The sequence below is a fragment of the Culicoides brevitarsis genome, chromosome 2, assembly GCF_036172545.1.
Source record: "Culicoides brevitarsis isolate CSIRO-B50_1 chromosome 2, AGI_CSIRO_Cbre_v1, whole genome shotgun sequence".
Taxonomy (NCBI): Eukaryota; Metazoa; Arthropoda; class Insecta; order Diptera; family Ceratopogonidae; genus Culicoides; species Culicoides brevitarsis.
Window position 1 is genome coordinate 25,759,851 of NC_087086.1, and position 17,881 is coordinate 25,777,731.

General features: G+C 28.7%; 1 protein-coding gene across 1 annotated transcript; it reads left to right on the forward strand.

The window, feature by feature from the left end:
* Positions 1 to 1,791: 1,791 nt before the first annotated feature.
* Positions 1,792 to 2,165, forward strand: LOC134828818 (protein Asterix-like). Its single transcript, XM_063841803.1, has 2 exons — positions 1,792 to 1,894; positions 1,954 to 2,165. The coding sequence occupies exons 1-2, from the start codon at positions 1,792 to 1,794 to the stop codon at positions 2,163 to 2,165; spliced, it is 315 nt and encodes a 104-aa protein (XP_063697873.1).
* Positions 2,166 to 17,881: the final 15,716 nt, after the last annotated feature.

Consider the following 17,881-nt stretch of genomic DNA (forward strand, 5'->3'; position numbering starts at 1 on the left):
AAATCGAAGTTGAGGTGAAATTTTAGATTTTTTACTGTGTATGGCATGAAGAAAGTCAGCTTAGTTCAGTGGTTACTGTGTTACCTCATATTCAAGTACTAAGGCATGTATTTTTTTAAGATGGCCATATTAGGGGTAACTATTTTAATAGAAACCAAAGGGTTAATATTTTAGAGATAACTGATGAAGATGATAATTATCTCTAAAATAGCAACCCTTTGGCTTCTATCAAAATAAGAAACCCTAATGGCCATCTAAAAAAATAAAAGCCCTAGTGCTTGTAAATATATGAGGTAACACAGTAGCGTTTAGGACTTTCTAGCGTAAGATCGTCGGATCGAGAATCAAAATCATGAAAAACTTTTCCGACTTAAATCGTGTTTAAAATTTACTTAGAGACCTTTTGGAAGAGTTGACTAAAGACCCCTACCCTATAAGAAAAAACCATGTATAAAGATATATCTAATTTTGTGTATAAAGCTATACTAAAAGTATGTATATTTAATAAGAAGAAAAAAAGGAATTAGATATATCTTTATACACGATTTTATACATGGATTCATAGCTATGGTTTTATACATGGTATTATACATGGTTTTATCTGGATGGTTTTTCGGGTTCCTTTTGGGGATTTTTTAGGTTTTCATGCAATTTAAATTCATTTTTACTTTACTTTAGTTCATTTATTTATAAAAAATTAATTTTAGAACATTTTTTTATACAATTTTTGAATTACTTGTTGCTTAAAATCCTCTTTCTGCGCTGATTTATCGTCAAAGTACAAATGCCTCCTAAATGCTGCTTGTATTCTGATGGTCCAAAATACCTAAATTTAAAATAAAATAATAATTTCGAAAAAAATATAAATTTTCATTTACCATGCTGGAACTGGAAGCGATATATTTTGTCCTATGTAAAATAATTTTTCCATCTAAAGTTCCCATGTTCTACATCTAATAAAAAAATATTTTGAATCAAACCAAAATATTATGTACAATTTTTGTAAATTCTCACCTTTACAAGACAATTTCCATGATCAGATCAGGAACAATTTTTAAAAATATTTTCTTAACATTTCTTATTTTTTTTTAACTTTTTTACGTATTTTTTTTAAATTTTTTAATTTTATATTTTTATAAACGTTTGTCTCTAAAAAAACTTGTCTTCTCACTTTGAAGGTTTCTGTAAGACTGCTGGCAGTTTGAACAACTCTGTGTATATAACAATGTATTGTATATACCAATGTATATTACTATAGTAATATACATGTATATATTATACACATTGTTGAAATTTTTCAAAGTTTGAATATCCCCGTGTATAAAAATATATCTAAAATATGTATTTATACACCTCGATATACACGAATAATAAGAAGGAATATTGTTTAAGATATTTTATGGATATTTTATAAAGAAATAAGATTTAAAAGAAATTGTTCGTTTTCTTTATCACTTATAGTACAAAAAAGACTACCAAGAGAAGTATTAAAAGAAGTATTTTTTTTATAATTTTTAATATTTTATTTATTTTTTGAATTAAATAATAATTTATTTATTTATTTTGCTCTAACTATTTTTCTTTCTAACACTTAATTAATTTTATTTTTTGTGCGGTAATAATTTTACATAATACATAAAAATTTAATCATCCTAGAATTTTTATTTTATAAATATTTGATTTTCCACTTTGATTTATTTTTATTTACATTTTTTTCCTTACAAATTTTTAAATTAGCTTTAAAAAAAAAATTTTATGAACATCTTAATGCTCATTTTATTTAAACTGTAGATGAATGCCATAATCGATCCCCGCCGAACGGACAAAGTTGTCAGATACAAGCCAAACACAAACCAGCAAGAAGACATGATTCCAGACTACATGAATATTTTAGGTGAGCGAGTAATTCACATGAGCGATTTGCTAATTTCCAACTCATTATCTTCGTTTCAGGAATGATTATGTCAATGTGCGGCTTAATGATAAAACTAAAATGGTGTGCCTGGCTGGCTCTTTATTGCTCGTGCATCAGTTTCGCCAATTCACGAATTAACGAGGACGCGAAGCAAGTTCTTTCGTCGTTCATGTTGAGTGTTTCTGCTGTCGTCATGAGTTATTTGCAGAATCCCGCACCGATGCTACCTCCATGGGCTGCCCAAACCTAAAGTTTAACGTTTTGATGTGCAATAAATTAATAATATTTGTCAAGAGATGGGATTTTTGTTAATAACAGCAAATTTTTAGGTTTTCATGGGATTTTCAGACAAAAATAATTTTTTCTTGAATTAACGTTTCTTAATTTTTCAAAATGTTCATAAAATTTGACCACTTTAACAGGAATATGAAAAATATCAAGCTATTTATTTGCAATACGCAAAATAAATAAATTTAATCTTATCTAATCATTATAATATATTTATCAGTATAAAATAACTTTTTTTTTAAATTCAATTCAGTTCAATTTTGACTTTAATAGAAACTAAACACTTTTAATTCAAAAACAGTTAAATTGTAAAAATTTGAGCAACATGGAAGACAGCAAGCAACTAATTCTAAAAAATCAAATGAAACTTTCACGAAAAGATAAAATTTTTAAAGACGTTATCAAAGGATATCAAAGGTTCGAAATTTTAACCATCGAAGGAATGGAAAATGTATTTGATGAATCGGTGAAGAATAGTAAAGCATTACGTAATTTTTGGGAAAAATTGAACGAATCAGTGGAAATTTTGATATTATCAAATAAATTTAATCGAGACCAAATACTTGAAATTGCAGCTCAAATAACAAACATAAACATTTTGGAAGTTCAAGAAGCTTTAGAAGATATAGAACCACTTTTGATTAGCAACAAACAGCTAGAAAAAATCATTTTACGGAATGATGAAATAAGATTTAAAGTAGGTACGGAAGAGCTCGTCATTGGAAAAAACTTAATTCAAGCAATTATATATCGCAAGTCTTTGAAAAGTTTGTCGGTCTGTTGTGAAATACCTTTAGAAGAAAACTTTTTAAGAATTACTGAACGGAATTTAAGTGATATTGGAGTGGGCAACTTTGAGTTTGACTGTAATCCGGGGCCTGTTTTTGATAAATTCCAAATCTGGACTATAAAAGACATGGAGTTGGAATTCAAAACCGCAAAAAAATCATCAAAGTTTCTCATAAAACCATTAAAAATTGAAATTTATAGCTGTTATAAAATATTTAGAGATTTTAAATGTGAATCAGTGACAACTTTGATTTTATCAAAATACTTGTCAAAAGAAGAATTACTTGATATTAAAAACATTCTACCAAAAATAAGAAACATAGAATTTATAGAGTTTTTAGAAGATCTAGAAGAGTTTTTCATCCAAAACGAACAACTAGAGACGATAATCATGCGAAATAACATATTACGTTGGAGTCAAGAAAAAATTGTCATTAGCGATAGTTTTTTTCATGCATTAAAGCATTGTAAGTTATTGAAAAGCTTGACATTTGGCTGTTATGTTCCTTTAGAAGCAGAATTTGTAAATGAATTTTTTGGCGAACTTAATTATAATTATATTGAAGCGGCCGACATTAAGATTGATTGTGATCCGTTGCCATCTTTGGACGATAACTTAAAATGGTTTATAACAGAAATGCAGTTAGTATTCAACAGCGATGGATATTCCAGGAATCTTCTCATAAAACCCTTATCAATTGAAATTTTACGAAATGACAATTGTCAAATCGGATGTACAACGGATCATAAGCCCTTTAAAAGTGATTCTGTACAAGAATTGCTTATTGATGTGAAGGACATGGATCACCCGATTTGTATAAATTACTGTGAAAGTATCATTGAAAGTTTTCCATCAGTGCAACATCTTTCTATCAAATGGGAAAATTCCGATAACTTTCCATTGTACATATTTTCAACGGGATTTCAAAACTTAAAAAAAATTAACTTTTATATTGGAACATCCGACATTTTTTGGCCTGAATTTCAAAATGTGCAGCAGCTAGAGTGTGAATTTTCTGAAAGTACAAAAGAGAGTTTTGAAAGATTTTTAAAAGCTTTTCCAAACTTGATGCACTTGACTATTTCCATCAAGGACGAAATCATGGGTGATGTAATTGTACAGATAATTTCTCAGTACCACCCTTCCTTGATTTCCCTAAAAGTTGTTTATGGATATGATGGATATACTTATTTAACGAAAGATGGCTTAGAAACCATAGGAAAAAAATTCCGGCAAATGAAATCTCTGAGTTTTTACTGTGAAGAAACACGAAACAAAGTGTTAGAGCTTTTTAAACAGTTACCTAATTTGGAGGAAGTGATTGACTTATATCAAATAAACATAGGATTCAAAGTTAGATATACTAGAAAAAACCTTGAAATATATGAGAAACAAATTCAAAAGAATAAAACTAATAGGGAGACAAATGAAAATATTCTCACTGAAGAAGGTCAGTCAAACATTAATCATGTTTTGCCTAAAGAGATATTGGAAAGAGTTTTTACATATTTGGATAGGATCAGCCTAATTAAATGTCGCGTTGTTTGTAAATATTGGTTTGAAATTTTTTCCTCAAGTACGAAACTCAATCGAACGCTCCGCCTTAATAATGTATGTTTGTCACTTATATTGGACCCTGTAAAATTGTTACTTTCAACCAACTTTAAGTACAATCACATTTACTTGGGTAACCTAACTCCTACAAATTTGTTTCTTAAACCAGAAGATCTGACAGAATTCTGGCAACGAATTGGCAGACATGTAAAGGAAATATCCTTTCTTAAAACATCGCTGTTTGTATATGTCCTTAAAACTAAATTAAATGCGACACATTTACCGGAGTTCGAAAGATTAACAATTTTGGGACCGCTTGATGATTTTGTTAATGAACTTCCTAGTGAAATATATTGCAACTGGATTTCAATTCAAAGAAAAATAAAAAAAATCTGTATTGGGCGTCACGCACTTGATAACGTTTCGCTCAAAGATATGATAAATTTGGAAGAAGTTATTTTAGTAATTGAGAGCCAATCAGAATATTGCTCATTAAATTGGCTGAACTCTAATTTAAAATTTCATTCGTTGACCATCATTCTAAATTATGATACACTTAATAAAATTCCTTACGATGTACTATTTGACGAAAAACTGAATTATGATAACATAACTACTTTTTTCATTTGTTTTGACAAAGCTTGGTCTTCAAATGAGATTTATGAAAAAATAATAAAGAGTTTTCCAAATTTACTATCTTTAGGAATATGCATGAGGACATCGAATAAAAACACTAAAATTCATTCAAGTCTATTCCAATCAATTGTAAAAGATGTTTTTTCAAAACTAAAATATTTAAAAGAGATCTATGTTCGTGTCAATTATGGAAATTTTTTACAAGTAATTGACAGAATTTTATATAAATGTAATATAGGGTTTTCAATAGACAGTGAAACTAACAAGGTACATCCAATATTTGATAATAAAATAAAATTTATGAGAGATTATTGGCAACTATACTCCCTATAAGCAAAAACCATGTATAAAGATATATCCAATTTTGTGTATAAAGCTGTAATAATGTAATGTAATAATTTTTGAACATTTTTTTATACAATTTTTGAATTACTTGTTGCTAAAAATCTTCTTTCTGCGCTGATTTATCGTCAAAGTACAAATGTCTCCTATATGCTGCTTGTATTCTGATGGTCCAAAATACCTAAATTTAAAATAAAATAATAATTTCGAAAAAAATATAAATTTTTACTTGCCATACGAGAGCTGGAAGCGATATTTTTTGTCCTATTTAAAATAAATTTTCCATCTCAAATTCCCATGTTCTACATCTAATAAAAATATATTTCGAATCAAACCAAAATATTAAAGTTTATATAAATTCTTACCTTTACAAGACACTTTCCATGATCAGGAACAATTTTTAAAAATTTTTTCTTAAAATGTTTTAAATTTTTTTTTAACTTTTTTCTTTTTTAAATTTTTTTTTTTTTCAAAAGTACATATTCTTACATTTTTAATGTATTATCACATTTTTTTATGTATCTCACATTTTTTCATAATTTTAGATTTTTTTCATTTCACATTTTTTTTAAACCTTTGTCTCTAAAAAAAAGCTTGTCCTCTCACTTTGAAGGTTTCCGAAAGACTGCCGGTAGTTTGAACAACTCTGTGTATATTACTATAGTAATATACATGGATATATGTATTATACACATTATTGTAGTTTTTCAAAGTTTAAATATCCCCGTGTATAAAACTATATCTAAAATATGTATTTATACACCTCGATATACACGATTACTTTTGGCTCAAAATTACCATGTATAAAACCATATATAAAACCATATTTTAATACATATACACAATTGAAATATAGATATATCAATGCACTATAAAAAATTTGTGTGAGTATTTGAGTATTTTTTTTTGAGTATTTTTCTTTTTTCACCCAAAATAAAATTAAAATGAAAAATTTATACGTTAAAAAACAAAAATAGGACATAAAAAATGAAATTGACGGAGAAATTACGAAGCTCTTAACTTATAATTTTAAGTAATTTTCTTAACTTTCTAAAAACAATTTTTTGGTAAAATATTAGTTAAAATCATCAGAATTGAAGAATTTTTCGCTTTTGGAGATGATTAGTTTTTTTTAATAAATTGTACATACTAAATACTTTTTTGATAAAAAAATTTTAATTTGAAAAAAATATATATTAATAAATTTAAAATAATTTATTAAATATTAATTAATTTACTTTTTTAAAATTGGCAATTTTTTTAAATTTTTATAGTTCAATTCAAACAAAACATTTGATAGAAAATCGAAAGTTAATGCGTAAAAAATATAAAAATTTGCGCAAAACATTAAAAAATTCAATTTCAGTAATTCAGTTGTTTTTCACCAAATATTGCATTTCAGCTCAATACTCAAATATTTTGCCAAAATTTTCCTATCTTTTACTCATGAATTTTTGATTTACCATCCTACCCGGGGCTATTTGTTTTATACTTTTAAGTATGATTTTTCCATATTTTTTTTCAATATCATTTATTTTACTTTATTTTCGTTTATTTTTTGTTTTATTTTTCGTTCATATTTTAATCAAAATAAGAAAAAAGTTAAAACTCACACATATTTTTCACAAAAAAACTAAGAAATTTAAACAAATTTTGCAGAAATAATAGCTTATGTTTGTTGCTTAATTCATCTACTAATCATTTTTAATCAAAAACCTTACTAAAAACTTCGAAAAAAAATTTTTACTTCAAAAATTTACAAAATTTGAAAATTTTTTATGGTGTCTCGCAAAGTGAATCAAGAAGAATTACTCGCAAAAAACACCAATTTTTTGCAGTGCATGTATTTATACATAGTCCATATTTCCGATAGGGTAGCGCATGTAGGATTCCTCTATCATCATCTCAATCCCTCTCGATCTTACGGCCTTCAAAGAAGAAGTGATTTCAGATTGCCAAACTATCTTACAAGTGGAGCTTTACTTTTTTTTACAACTCAGTGGGACGACATTACCTTTTTCAAGACCCTGAGGTCTTAAGATAAGGCCCTAAAACTTTTGCATGGAGAATTTTTTTTTTCAAAAAAATAAAAATTTCATAAAATTTCTATGGAAAAGTTTGAAGGCCTTATTTTTAAGACCTCAGGGCATTAAAAAAGGTTATTTTGTCCCACTGGGAAAGAAAATGCAAAAAAATTAGAATTTTTAGAGAACTAAAAATGTATGCGAAATCGAATTTTTCGTTGCACTAAATGTCAAAAAAATGTAGAAATTTAAAAGATTTTTAAAACAACTCATGAATTGATTAAATTTTTGTCAACACATGATAGACGAAATCTCCTGTAACAAAGCATCAATTTTTTTTCGTAGAACTTACCTAACTTTTAAGATTCACTCACAAAATATTCATCTCACATTTGTAATGAAAATATCTTGGCTGACAACTGAATCCATCTTACTGCCACTTTCTTTCTCCTTTCTCGACATTTCCATTTACTTTTTTCACGGCAACTTGTGCGATGCAAAAACCTGACAGGTGAAATTGCAAATCGTACGTGTTACTCGCATGCAGCCAATAATGCATCGCATCGCATCGCCTCGAACGACGTTTCTGCTTAATTTGTTACAGTTTACAACTTGTTATCTCTTACATGTCTTTTTGCGGTGAGAGAAGAACAAAAAAAAATCGGTAACACATCATTAGTAGACAATTGTTCGCAAACAAGAAAGCATCATTTGCCTTCCGACGAAATGCTTTAAAACAGGAAGGATTTTCAAGGCCTGTCGACGCGGCACAAACTTTTTGTTTTAAAACAAAAGCTCGTAAGTTTTGTTGTGGTCCGTGTCAGCAAGGATATAATATGTAAATAAATGCGTGACTTGAATAATTTTCGTTACGATTTATTTATACATTCTTTTTTTTTGCGTAATTTCATCGATTTTTTTCCGCTAGAAACTCCTCAAAACTCTCCGTCAAATCGAGAGGCAAGTCAAGCGTTAAACAGTAATTAATTGTGACCAGTCTGAGCAATTTTTCTATTTTCTCGGGTCCTAATGCGAAAATAAGTATGCAAGCTCAGTCATCGATTTTCGGCAAACAAGCAAACATAATTTCGAACAAGCTCAACACGATAATTAGCAAGTAATTCTCTTCTCTTTTTTCTCTATCGTAGGCGGTCGTCGGTCGGTCGCCTGAGTGTTGGTTTTGTGCTCGCAAAAGCATTCTAATTAGGCTTTGGTGCGGTGAGCGGGTAGCATGTGTTCGCAGCCGTAGCAGCACATGATGAATAAATTGAAAGAAAAATAATAACATCATAATAATGAGCCACGTTTATCGTCTTCGTCATCGAGCTGCCTATATGAATTTGCAAAATTATATTTTTTTTTATTTTCATACACTTTAACACAGACACGCGTGTGCAAATTATTCGGATAATTGGTATTTAAAAGCATCAAGTGAGATTTATTGTTATATTTTTCGGGGGAAAACGCGCGTTGTTTAATGTCTGCCTCAAAAATTCATTGAATAGAACAATATGGGAGTTTTAGTGGCGTGAAAAATTAGCTCGTGTAACGCATATGCTGCCGGGAACTGGCAAAAAATGTTGGGAAAAAGTGATATGGAAATCATGAATGATAGGAATTAGCGGGGATTTTACGAGAAAAAAGTGCAGTCATGGCTTATTATAGTCAACGTTGATGATTTAAAGCCAGCTGTTGACCTTTGTCATTTATTTTGTTTTTGTCGTGCAGGAAGAATTGAAAGAGAAAAGCTTTTGTTACGATATTAAATACTCTTTTAGGCTCAGTAACAGATATATTGTAGCAAAAAATCGTAGAAGGATTTTTTTTTCATTGTTAGAAGAATGTTAAGTTTTTTTTAAAGTTCAAAATCATCTTTAAACAGCTTAAATTTTGATTTTTCTTTTCATACTATTCTCGTTTATCTTTCAATTTTTCAAGCGATTTTCAATCTATCGAAAAAGCTGATGATAGGAACTTATGAAAAACTTTTCTGACTCCAATCGTGCTCAAAATTTACTGAGATAGTTAAGAGACCCTTTGGGACCTTTTAGGAGAGCTGAGTGAATTTTGAGGACGCCTGCTTGGGATGACAGGTAAAAAGCTAAGACCCATTCCCCGGCGTTTACTGAGAAAGCTTACGATTTCACAGTATGAAGTACAATAGGACTCTTTAGAAACTGTGATGCGAGCCATAGTAGACTAGGTCTAGTAAAATCCTACCCTAAACCCTAAGATGATGATCATACTTTTATTTGAGATCGACAAATAAAGTGTTATATTAAGTTCATTAGACTTCAATTAGAATTTAAGAAATTAATTTTACTCCTTTGATAGGTCGATCTCACTAATTTTCAATCCAACCAAGTCCGATATCTACAAAACACTGATAAGGTCCGTCTTTACGTCACTTTAGGTCACACTTTACGGATCTGAAAGCATTCCAACAACCAAGAGCAACTCTTCTTTGAACGCAAGATTCTCAGAACCAAGGGCGAATCCAAAGGGAGGGGCAATCGCACCCCCCTTGAAGCTTAAAAAGCACTAATCATCACAAAAATGACACAAAATTTAACAAAAAAGGTGATTTTATATAGATTCGCACCCCCCCAGAAGAATACCTTAAATTTTAAGGGCGCTTAAAATCACCAACTGGAGGATATTTGTTCAATCCAGATCCGAATGGAATAAATTTTTTCCACAGACCAAGGCCAAAATATCATTGAAGTAAAACGTAACAAAGAGTCTCTAAGCCTCATTGCTACCTCTAAGAAAATACCTCTGATTCTTTTCCAAGACCTGAATGATACGAATAGACTACCTTAATTATTTTCTTTCTTCAGAGTTAGTCAGTTGCAATCCTTGTTATTTATCTACCTTCAAAAGTTCAATTCGTTACCTTTTATTTTGTTTCATATAAGGTCAAGGTCAATGTCAAGGTCAATATAGCTTTGAATACTAAACAAACAAAATGTCATCAAATTTGTATTGTTTACATATTTAGTGATGAAAATAATGATAATATACTTTACCACTCCTCAAAATTAGGAATTTAGACAAAAATATCATCAGAAGTTGTCTGATCCTTGTATTAAGTTAGGTCAGGTTTGACAAGGGCATCGACGGGGTCTTCGTGCCGTCTAAAGGGATTACGTTTCATACTAATATGAATTTCTCTTTAAATTCCAACAACTAGGTAATTTTTTTTAATAACAGCTAAAAGTCCATAAAATAAAATGTTTAAAGCTTTTTTAAAGTTAAACAATATTCATGAAAAATTTTTTTATGGACGAAAGTATGTGACTAAATCATGTGACGAGAAAACTTTTGTTCCATTTAACTGTTTTTCATAAATGCTCCCTCCTGTATTTTATGTGTCTGCACAATTTCCATAGCAAAACTACTAAATGCTCTGTGTGCGTTAAATTGCCTCGAAAATGAGAAATAGAAACAATAGAGACGATCATTAAATAAATACGTCACAGACGTTTCATGATGGATTCCCCCAATTATTGCGTTCGACTGTGTGTTAAGCTTTTCTCTTCCTTTCCTTTGTGTCGCTCTTTAAATCCCGCATTGATGGAGGCACTTATCATTCTTTCAATGTTTTTTTATTGATTCAAAAAATTTATCCAATAAAATGAAATAAAAAAAAATACAACAACTTTTCACCCCTCGCTGGCGAAAAATCTTCGATAAAAATCTCGCACGTCTTCACCCTAAACAATAAAATAAAACTTGAAATTCATATCTGTCTACACACCAACAAAAAAAAATCCATGTTAAAGTAATCCAAAAACGATAGTTTATACAAAAATATTATAATGAGAATGGAATGTTGAATGATAAGTGAGCGATAATATACGGAATCCGGTGTTTTTCATTCAAATCACGTTCTTCACACTTTCATCAAGATTTCCTCATCTAAATTACACTCTTTTGTGTGTGCGTGTGTTGTCTTTTTTCCGAGTGTAAATGACGCGCGCGTTGCGATAAAAAGCGACTAGACACGCCGCCATGGAGGAGCAATAACGTGGTACACTGAACTTTTAATGGCTTTTGATCTGAATTCTGAATTGAATAACTTAACAACTTTTCGTGGGGTTACCTGGTGGTTCCTGGACCAAAATAAAAAATCGGGTCTGCAGATAAAGTTTGAAAAATGAATTTATCCCTTTTCCATCAGTTTAAGTGGAGGCCAATAGTAAAATTCGTTCCACGAAAAAAAAAACCGACAGCAAAAAAATGTTCAAAACTTTTCTCATTTATCTTCCACTTCTGCAAAAAAAAAAAAAGAAACAAAACGAGAGGGAAAACAACATCAATTACTTTTGAATCACTTACCTACCTTACATCGTTACTTGATGAGGTTGACTCTTCTCTTGTCAATCTTGCTTTTCCACCCTCTTCCATGCTTTTTATTTGCGGCGTGCGTATCTCGACACCTAGATACTTTGTCATGCGTTATGACTTTGTAAAAGTCTCGTAATGAATATCGTTTGTTTATTTTTTTTTTGTGAATCACTTTATTCATTCATCTTTTTCGTACTTTTTGCTGAAAATTTACTTCTACGAGGAAAAAATTAAATTGTTGAGATTTATCTCTGATGATGATGGTGCTATTTACAGGGCCGAAAATTCTTTTGATTTTTATTTTTTACTTAAGACTTAACGATCTTGAGCTTTTTTTTGAGGTTTTTTTAGAAGTTAATCAATTTGTCGATTAAAACAATTTTAATAAAAATTTGGGAAAAAATTAATTAAATAAATTAATTTTAATAAATTTTAATTAAATAAAAAAAAAAATATTTTTTTTTGCTATTTAAGCTTTTTAAATACTTTTTTTAAATTTTCACAAAAAAATAAATAGAAAAATTAAATTCAATAACTTGATCTAAAAATCTTAAATTTTTTTTTAAGTTCAGAGTAAATTTCTGATATTTTTTTAAATTAAAATTTTAATAAAAAAAAATTCTGAAAAAATTATTTTCGGAAAATTAAAAAAAAAATTAATAAAGCTTAAAAAAATTAATATTTTATTATTATTAATAATAATTTTTTTTTTTAGAAATATCATATTTATTTTTGAAAAAAAAAATTTATCGGAAAATTTGAAGAAATTTTAATTATTTTTTTTTATCAAAAAAAAAAAAAAATTAATAATTGAAAAACTACTTTAAAATTTATTTTTGTTACGAAAATAATTTTTGTGTTATTTATTTATTTATTTTTTTTTTTTTTTGAAATGTTGACTTTTGACCGAACTAAATTTTCGGCCCTGGTTTTCGTATTGAATGAAAAGTTTTTGTTGAGAGCGAGTTTGTGTCTGATTGTAAGTGTGTGGGTGGAAGGTAGTGGCACGGGCACACCAAACATAAAGAAGAGCAGAAAAAAATTGTCATGGGATTGACATTAATATCCATTATTTTTCTAAATTTCATTTTGATCTTTTTTCATCTGACGTTACGTATCCACAGTTGTCCTTCACTGCTGTTACTCTGAATTAGAATATTAATATTCAGGATCGCTTTTTGCTCGTTCTCTCTCTTCTCCAGTTTTTTTTCTTGCGTTTTCTTTTGATGAAGTTTTGAGATTTCGTTCCCTTTTTGATTTATGTTTTTCCTCCTATCAACAAATGCCCTGATGAAATCAAAAGACGTTGAATAAGGAGAGATGCGGCTTTGAAATAAATCAGTTCTACACGAGAAGCCGTACGATGCACACGAAAAATCCTTTAAAAATGGGCATGGAACGTCGTCGGTGCTGTCGTCGTCGTGGAGAATTTAAGTTAAAACCATGGCATCGCCTTTTCCACACAGCCGAGAGAAAGCAAGAGCAAACAACAACAACGATAAATATTATAATGTCTGCTCTAGATTTCGAGATAATATTTTATATTATTGCGGTGTTATAAAGTGCGCGCGATGCATTTTTCTCTCATTCTCTTTTGCTGTTTTTTCTTTCTTTATTTCGTGAAAAAAGTGTTAAAAAGGGTCTGTCTGTGTTGCGATCCTTTTAAGATAGAAATAAGTCACCTACGAATAGAAGCGCTCTAGTTATTTCCTGCCATAAAGTACTTTTTTTATTGTTATTTTCATACAAATTTATCTCAACAAACAATTTAATCGCGTACATAAAATGAATAGTTTTTGCTTATTACCTGTCTTCTCGTTTTACCTCGTGCCTTACTTACGGAGCTAAAATAAAGTATATATTTTGTTTAGGAAAAAAAAATTCTCTTGTCACAAAAATCTCTTTTGTTGTTCGTTTTTGTGGGACTTTAAAGCGGAAAATTCTGGGCTGTAGCAACGCAATGAGAAAAACATAAAATTTCAAGAGAAAAACTCATCGAGGTAAGTTATTTAATAACAAAAGCCCTTTGTTTTATTCACAATTAAATATTTTTCAAACAATTCTGTTTGCTGACTTCAAAGTTTTTTTTTTAATTATATGAAAGATTTTTATTTTTTTTTTTTATTTAATTTTAATTTTTATTTAAATAAAATGTAATAAAAATCAATAAAAAATTTAGTTTATAATTCCAGTCTAAATTTTTAATTTTTTTCTTTTAAAAAATTATTATAAAAACCTATTATAAAAAGTTTTTTTTTCTAATTTTTGATCATCAATTTTAAAAATCAAAATGGAATGATTTTTTTTTTTAATTTTTATTTAATAAAGTAATTTTTAATTAAATTTTTATTTTTTAATTTAAAAAAAATGACTCGGAAGTTAAAATATAGTTAAGATTCGGAATTTAAAAAAAATCAATTTTGTTGTTTTTCAAAAAAAAATATTTAGGAGAAAATTTAAAATGTTTTCACCTTTATCGGTTTATAAATTAAATTTTAATAAAATTTTTATTTTTATGTTTTTTTTTATTATGATTTTAATTTTTCTAAACATTGTTTCTCTATATAAATATAAAAAAAAATTAATTAAAAATATTTTTGTTTTAGAAAATTTTAATAAAAATTTTTATATAATTAAATATTTGAAAATTTAAATTGAATTAAATTAATTAATTTGAGTTTTAAAGTTATTTTTATACATTTTTAATTTTAAAATATTTTTTGTCTCTTTTTTCAATTTAATTTTAGCCCAATTTTACCTCATTTTAAGATGTTAAGACAAAAACCCACTTTTTGGGAAAATGCCAATTTACCATTTGGCACATTAGTTCGTGGTTTATTTTAATTTTTATTGTACCTCATTCAATAAAATTAAAATTTTATTTTTATTTTTAGGATCCCTGAACACTTGCACATGAAAACGTAACTTTTTTTCGCGAAACGCCCAACAAACAAAAGCATCAACGAAAAATATGAAGCAAAAGATGATGAATGAATACAGCGAGGAGATATATTTAATGAGTTTGCAACGTTACGGAACGCTGTTGTGTGTGCCGGTAAAATGGGAGAATTGTTTCCTTGGCGTTAACTGAAAATGAGATGAAAAGGCAACCAACCAACAACGAAAGCATCGCACAATGCAGAGAGAAAAGACAAAGCTCTATACTTTTATTATTATTTTTTTCCCGTTTTGAAATGATAAATAGACCAAAATAGGTGTATAAACGTAAAAAGTAATGAAATGCCTGTTGATTTAAGTTTTTTTTTTGTATGTGGAAGCCGAATAAAAGGCAAAAAGAACGGTGAGAGCGTTGCAGGTGTCGCTTTCAGTCGCATCGATTCTTGCAGCGGAATTCACGTCATGCCTGTCACGAGCAATTCTTCCAGCCGACATCCACTTATTCCGCATCAACACCTAAAAGTCGACAAGAGAATTCCGAATTTTGCACAATTTTTCCCACGTTGCCAAGTACGGGACGCTAGACAATAGTCAACTTTTTCACACACAAAATTATCGGGTAAAAAAAGTTTTTATCTGTCTTTCATTGACTTGAGACTGACTTACTTTTTCTTTCGAATTTCTTGCGAATTTTCACACACAAACAAACAGACAGAAGAAGACGAAAAAGAAACGGAAAAGAGTAATGATGTTGATGGCACAAAACTTTTTTTTCGGTGTTTTTCGTTTCTACTCCCACTTTCTTAATGGATGTTTCTGTCTCAATGAACCAATCAGTCAACAAAACAGAGAGACCGAAAAGGCAAAAAGTTCGCAAAAAGCAAAAAATAATCGCATTTATTTAATTAAAAATTTGTTTGTCAATATCTTTGCGCTCTCTCTCTCGCTCAGATTTCATTCATGAAAGATAAAACCCGAAAGAAATTGAGACGACAAAAAAAAAAGTGGAAGCTAAAAGAAAATAAATGTTCGTATCCATTTCCGTATAAAATATTTAAAACGTGTGCGGATAACCGATCAATTTTAGTTTTTCCTGCTGTATTTGCTGCTGCTGCTGCTGATAAATAAAAGACCGGACAAAGATACGCATTTCTTCCACTTTTTCCGACAGATGGTCTCCTTCGTCCGAGCATTCGAGCGAGGAGCAAAAACAACAAAAATAAATATGTAAAAAGTACATCAATTTCAATTGGAGCATATGTGTGTCTGTTTGATATGCAGAAAAAAGAAGGTACGAAGCAAATATAAACAGAGTCCTAGCTGAACGATGTGGACTTTTTTTAAGGTGCTTCGAATTTTCATAGGATTTTTTTTATTTTTTTTCTTTAATTTCTAATTTTTTTTTAGTGTTTATAAGGTAAATTTTAAAAGTTTTACTTTTTTTTAATAAACTAAAATATTTTTTTTTCTAGAATTATTTTAATAAAAAATTAATTAGTTAATTTAATTATTAAATTTACAAAATTTTTAACTAAAAGTTATTAAGGCCTTTTTTTAAATTTTAAAATTTTCTAATCCATTTTTTTTATTTTTGAGAAATTCAATAAAATTTTTGTAAAAAAATAAAAAAAAAATGGATAAAAATTTTAAAAACCTTCCGATTTAAAAAAAATAAAATTTAAAAAAACATTGAATATTTGAAAAAAAAATTAAATTAAATTATGGCGAATAATTTTAATACTTTCATTTTTTGTCCCATGAGGATTTTCATAAGGGGAAGGGGAGAATTTTATTTTTTAATTTTTTGTTTGTAATTTTAAAAATTTTTTTTTTCTACATTTCAATTGGAAACGTCTGATTAAAGCCAATTTATTTTGTTTTTTGTATGATTTTAACGTAAACAGCAATTTTTCAAAAAAAAAAATCCAAAAATTGTCAAAAATATTTAAATTTAATTTATTTTTCCCCCTGAATTTATTCGCCTAAATCTTAACATAAAAAAATAAAAATCTGAAATTTTTTTCTGAGAATATTTTAAAGATATTTCCTATAAATTTTCATAAAAAACTTTCTCAAATTTTGAGCAAATTCAAAAAAAAAGTTTTTTTTTTCAAAAAAAAAATCAAAATAATTTTAAAAAAATAAAATAAATCCTTGGAAAATTTTTTAAACCTTAAAAAAAGGCCACATTTTCCCACCGAGACAGAATATGAAAACAACATGTTTAGAATTACAGAAAAAGCGGATGTTTAAATTATTGATGAGTGCCAGTAGCGAGAGAGAACTTTTGCATAGCAGCTACTTTTCTACTAAATATACACTCGGACCAGAAAAAAACAAAACACTGTAGAAATATATTTTTCTCCCATTGACGTGCGACGTATGTGTGCGCTTTTTGTACCTGCTGCGGCTGCTTGTTTTTTTTGGTTCGTTTGAAGTGTATGCAAAAATCGTGGGACTTTTCCAAGCGCAAAAATGTTGTGAAAGTCATTGCCTGTTGAACGTTCGCAGAAAACTAAAATCTAGGCCACAAAAATCATGTGATAGCAGCAGAATTTTCCGTTTTTTGAGGGGGAGTTTGCTGAACTCTGACGGAAAATTTGGCAAACTAACGAGATTTTTACGGCGCAAGTCCTTTTTTGGAGGAGATTTAAAGGAGAAATTGAAGGGAAAAATTTTTGTGAATAACAAGGCGTCTCCATTTATTGTTTAAATTTATGAAAAATTCATCTTTAATCAAATTTTAATCATTTTTTATCTTTTTAGGGCTGTTTTCGGTATCTGAAAGCTGATTTTAATGAATTTTAAAAAAAAACTTGTTAGTTTTAGATAAAAATTCAAATATTCAACAGTTGCGCCTTCTGGGGGTGGGAATTTCAAGAACAAAAACAATCGAAAGTCGTCGAAATTCTTAAACAAAAGCGTATTTCTCAATCAAAATCAATATTTTTGCTGAATTTCTCGCATAAAATGCTTTTTTACTTCTTGGTTTGCATTAAAAATGTCTTTTCTAGTTATTTGAACACATTTCTAATCCAAAAAATCTTATTTTAGGTGATTTTAATACACAGACAGACTGTCAAC

Bases quoted from the DNA above. Each gene is read 5' to 3' on its own strand.
- LOC134828818 (XM_063841803.1), top strand. From the start codon at position 1,792: ATGAATGCCATAATCGATCCCCGCCGAACGGACAAAGTTGTCAGATAC. The intron at 1,895-1,953 runs GTGAGCGAGTAA...TCTTCGTTTCAG, and splicing joins AGACTACATGAATATTTTAG to GAATGATTATGTCAATGTGC.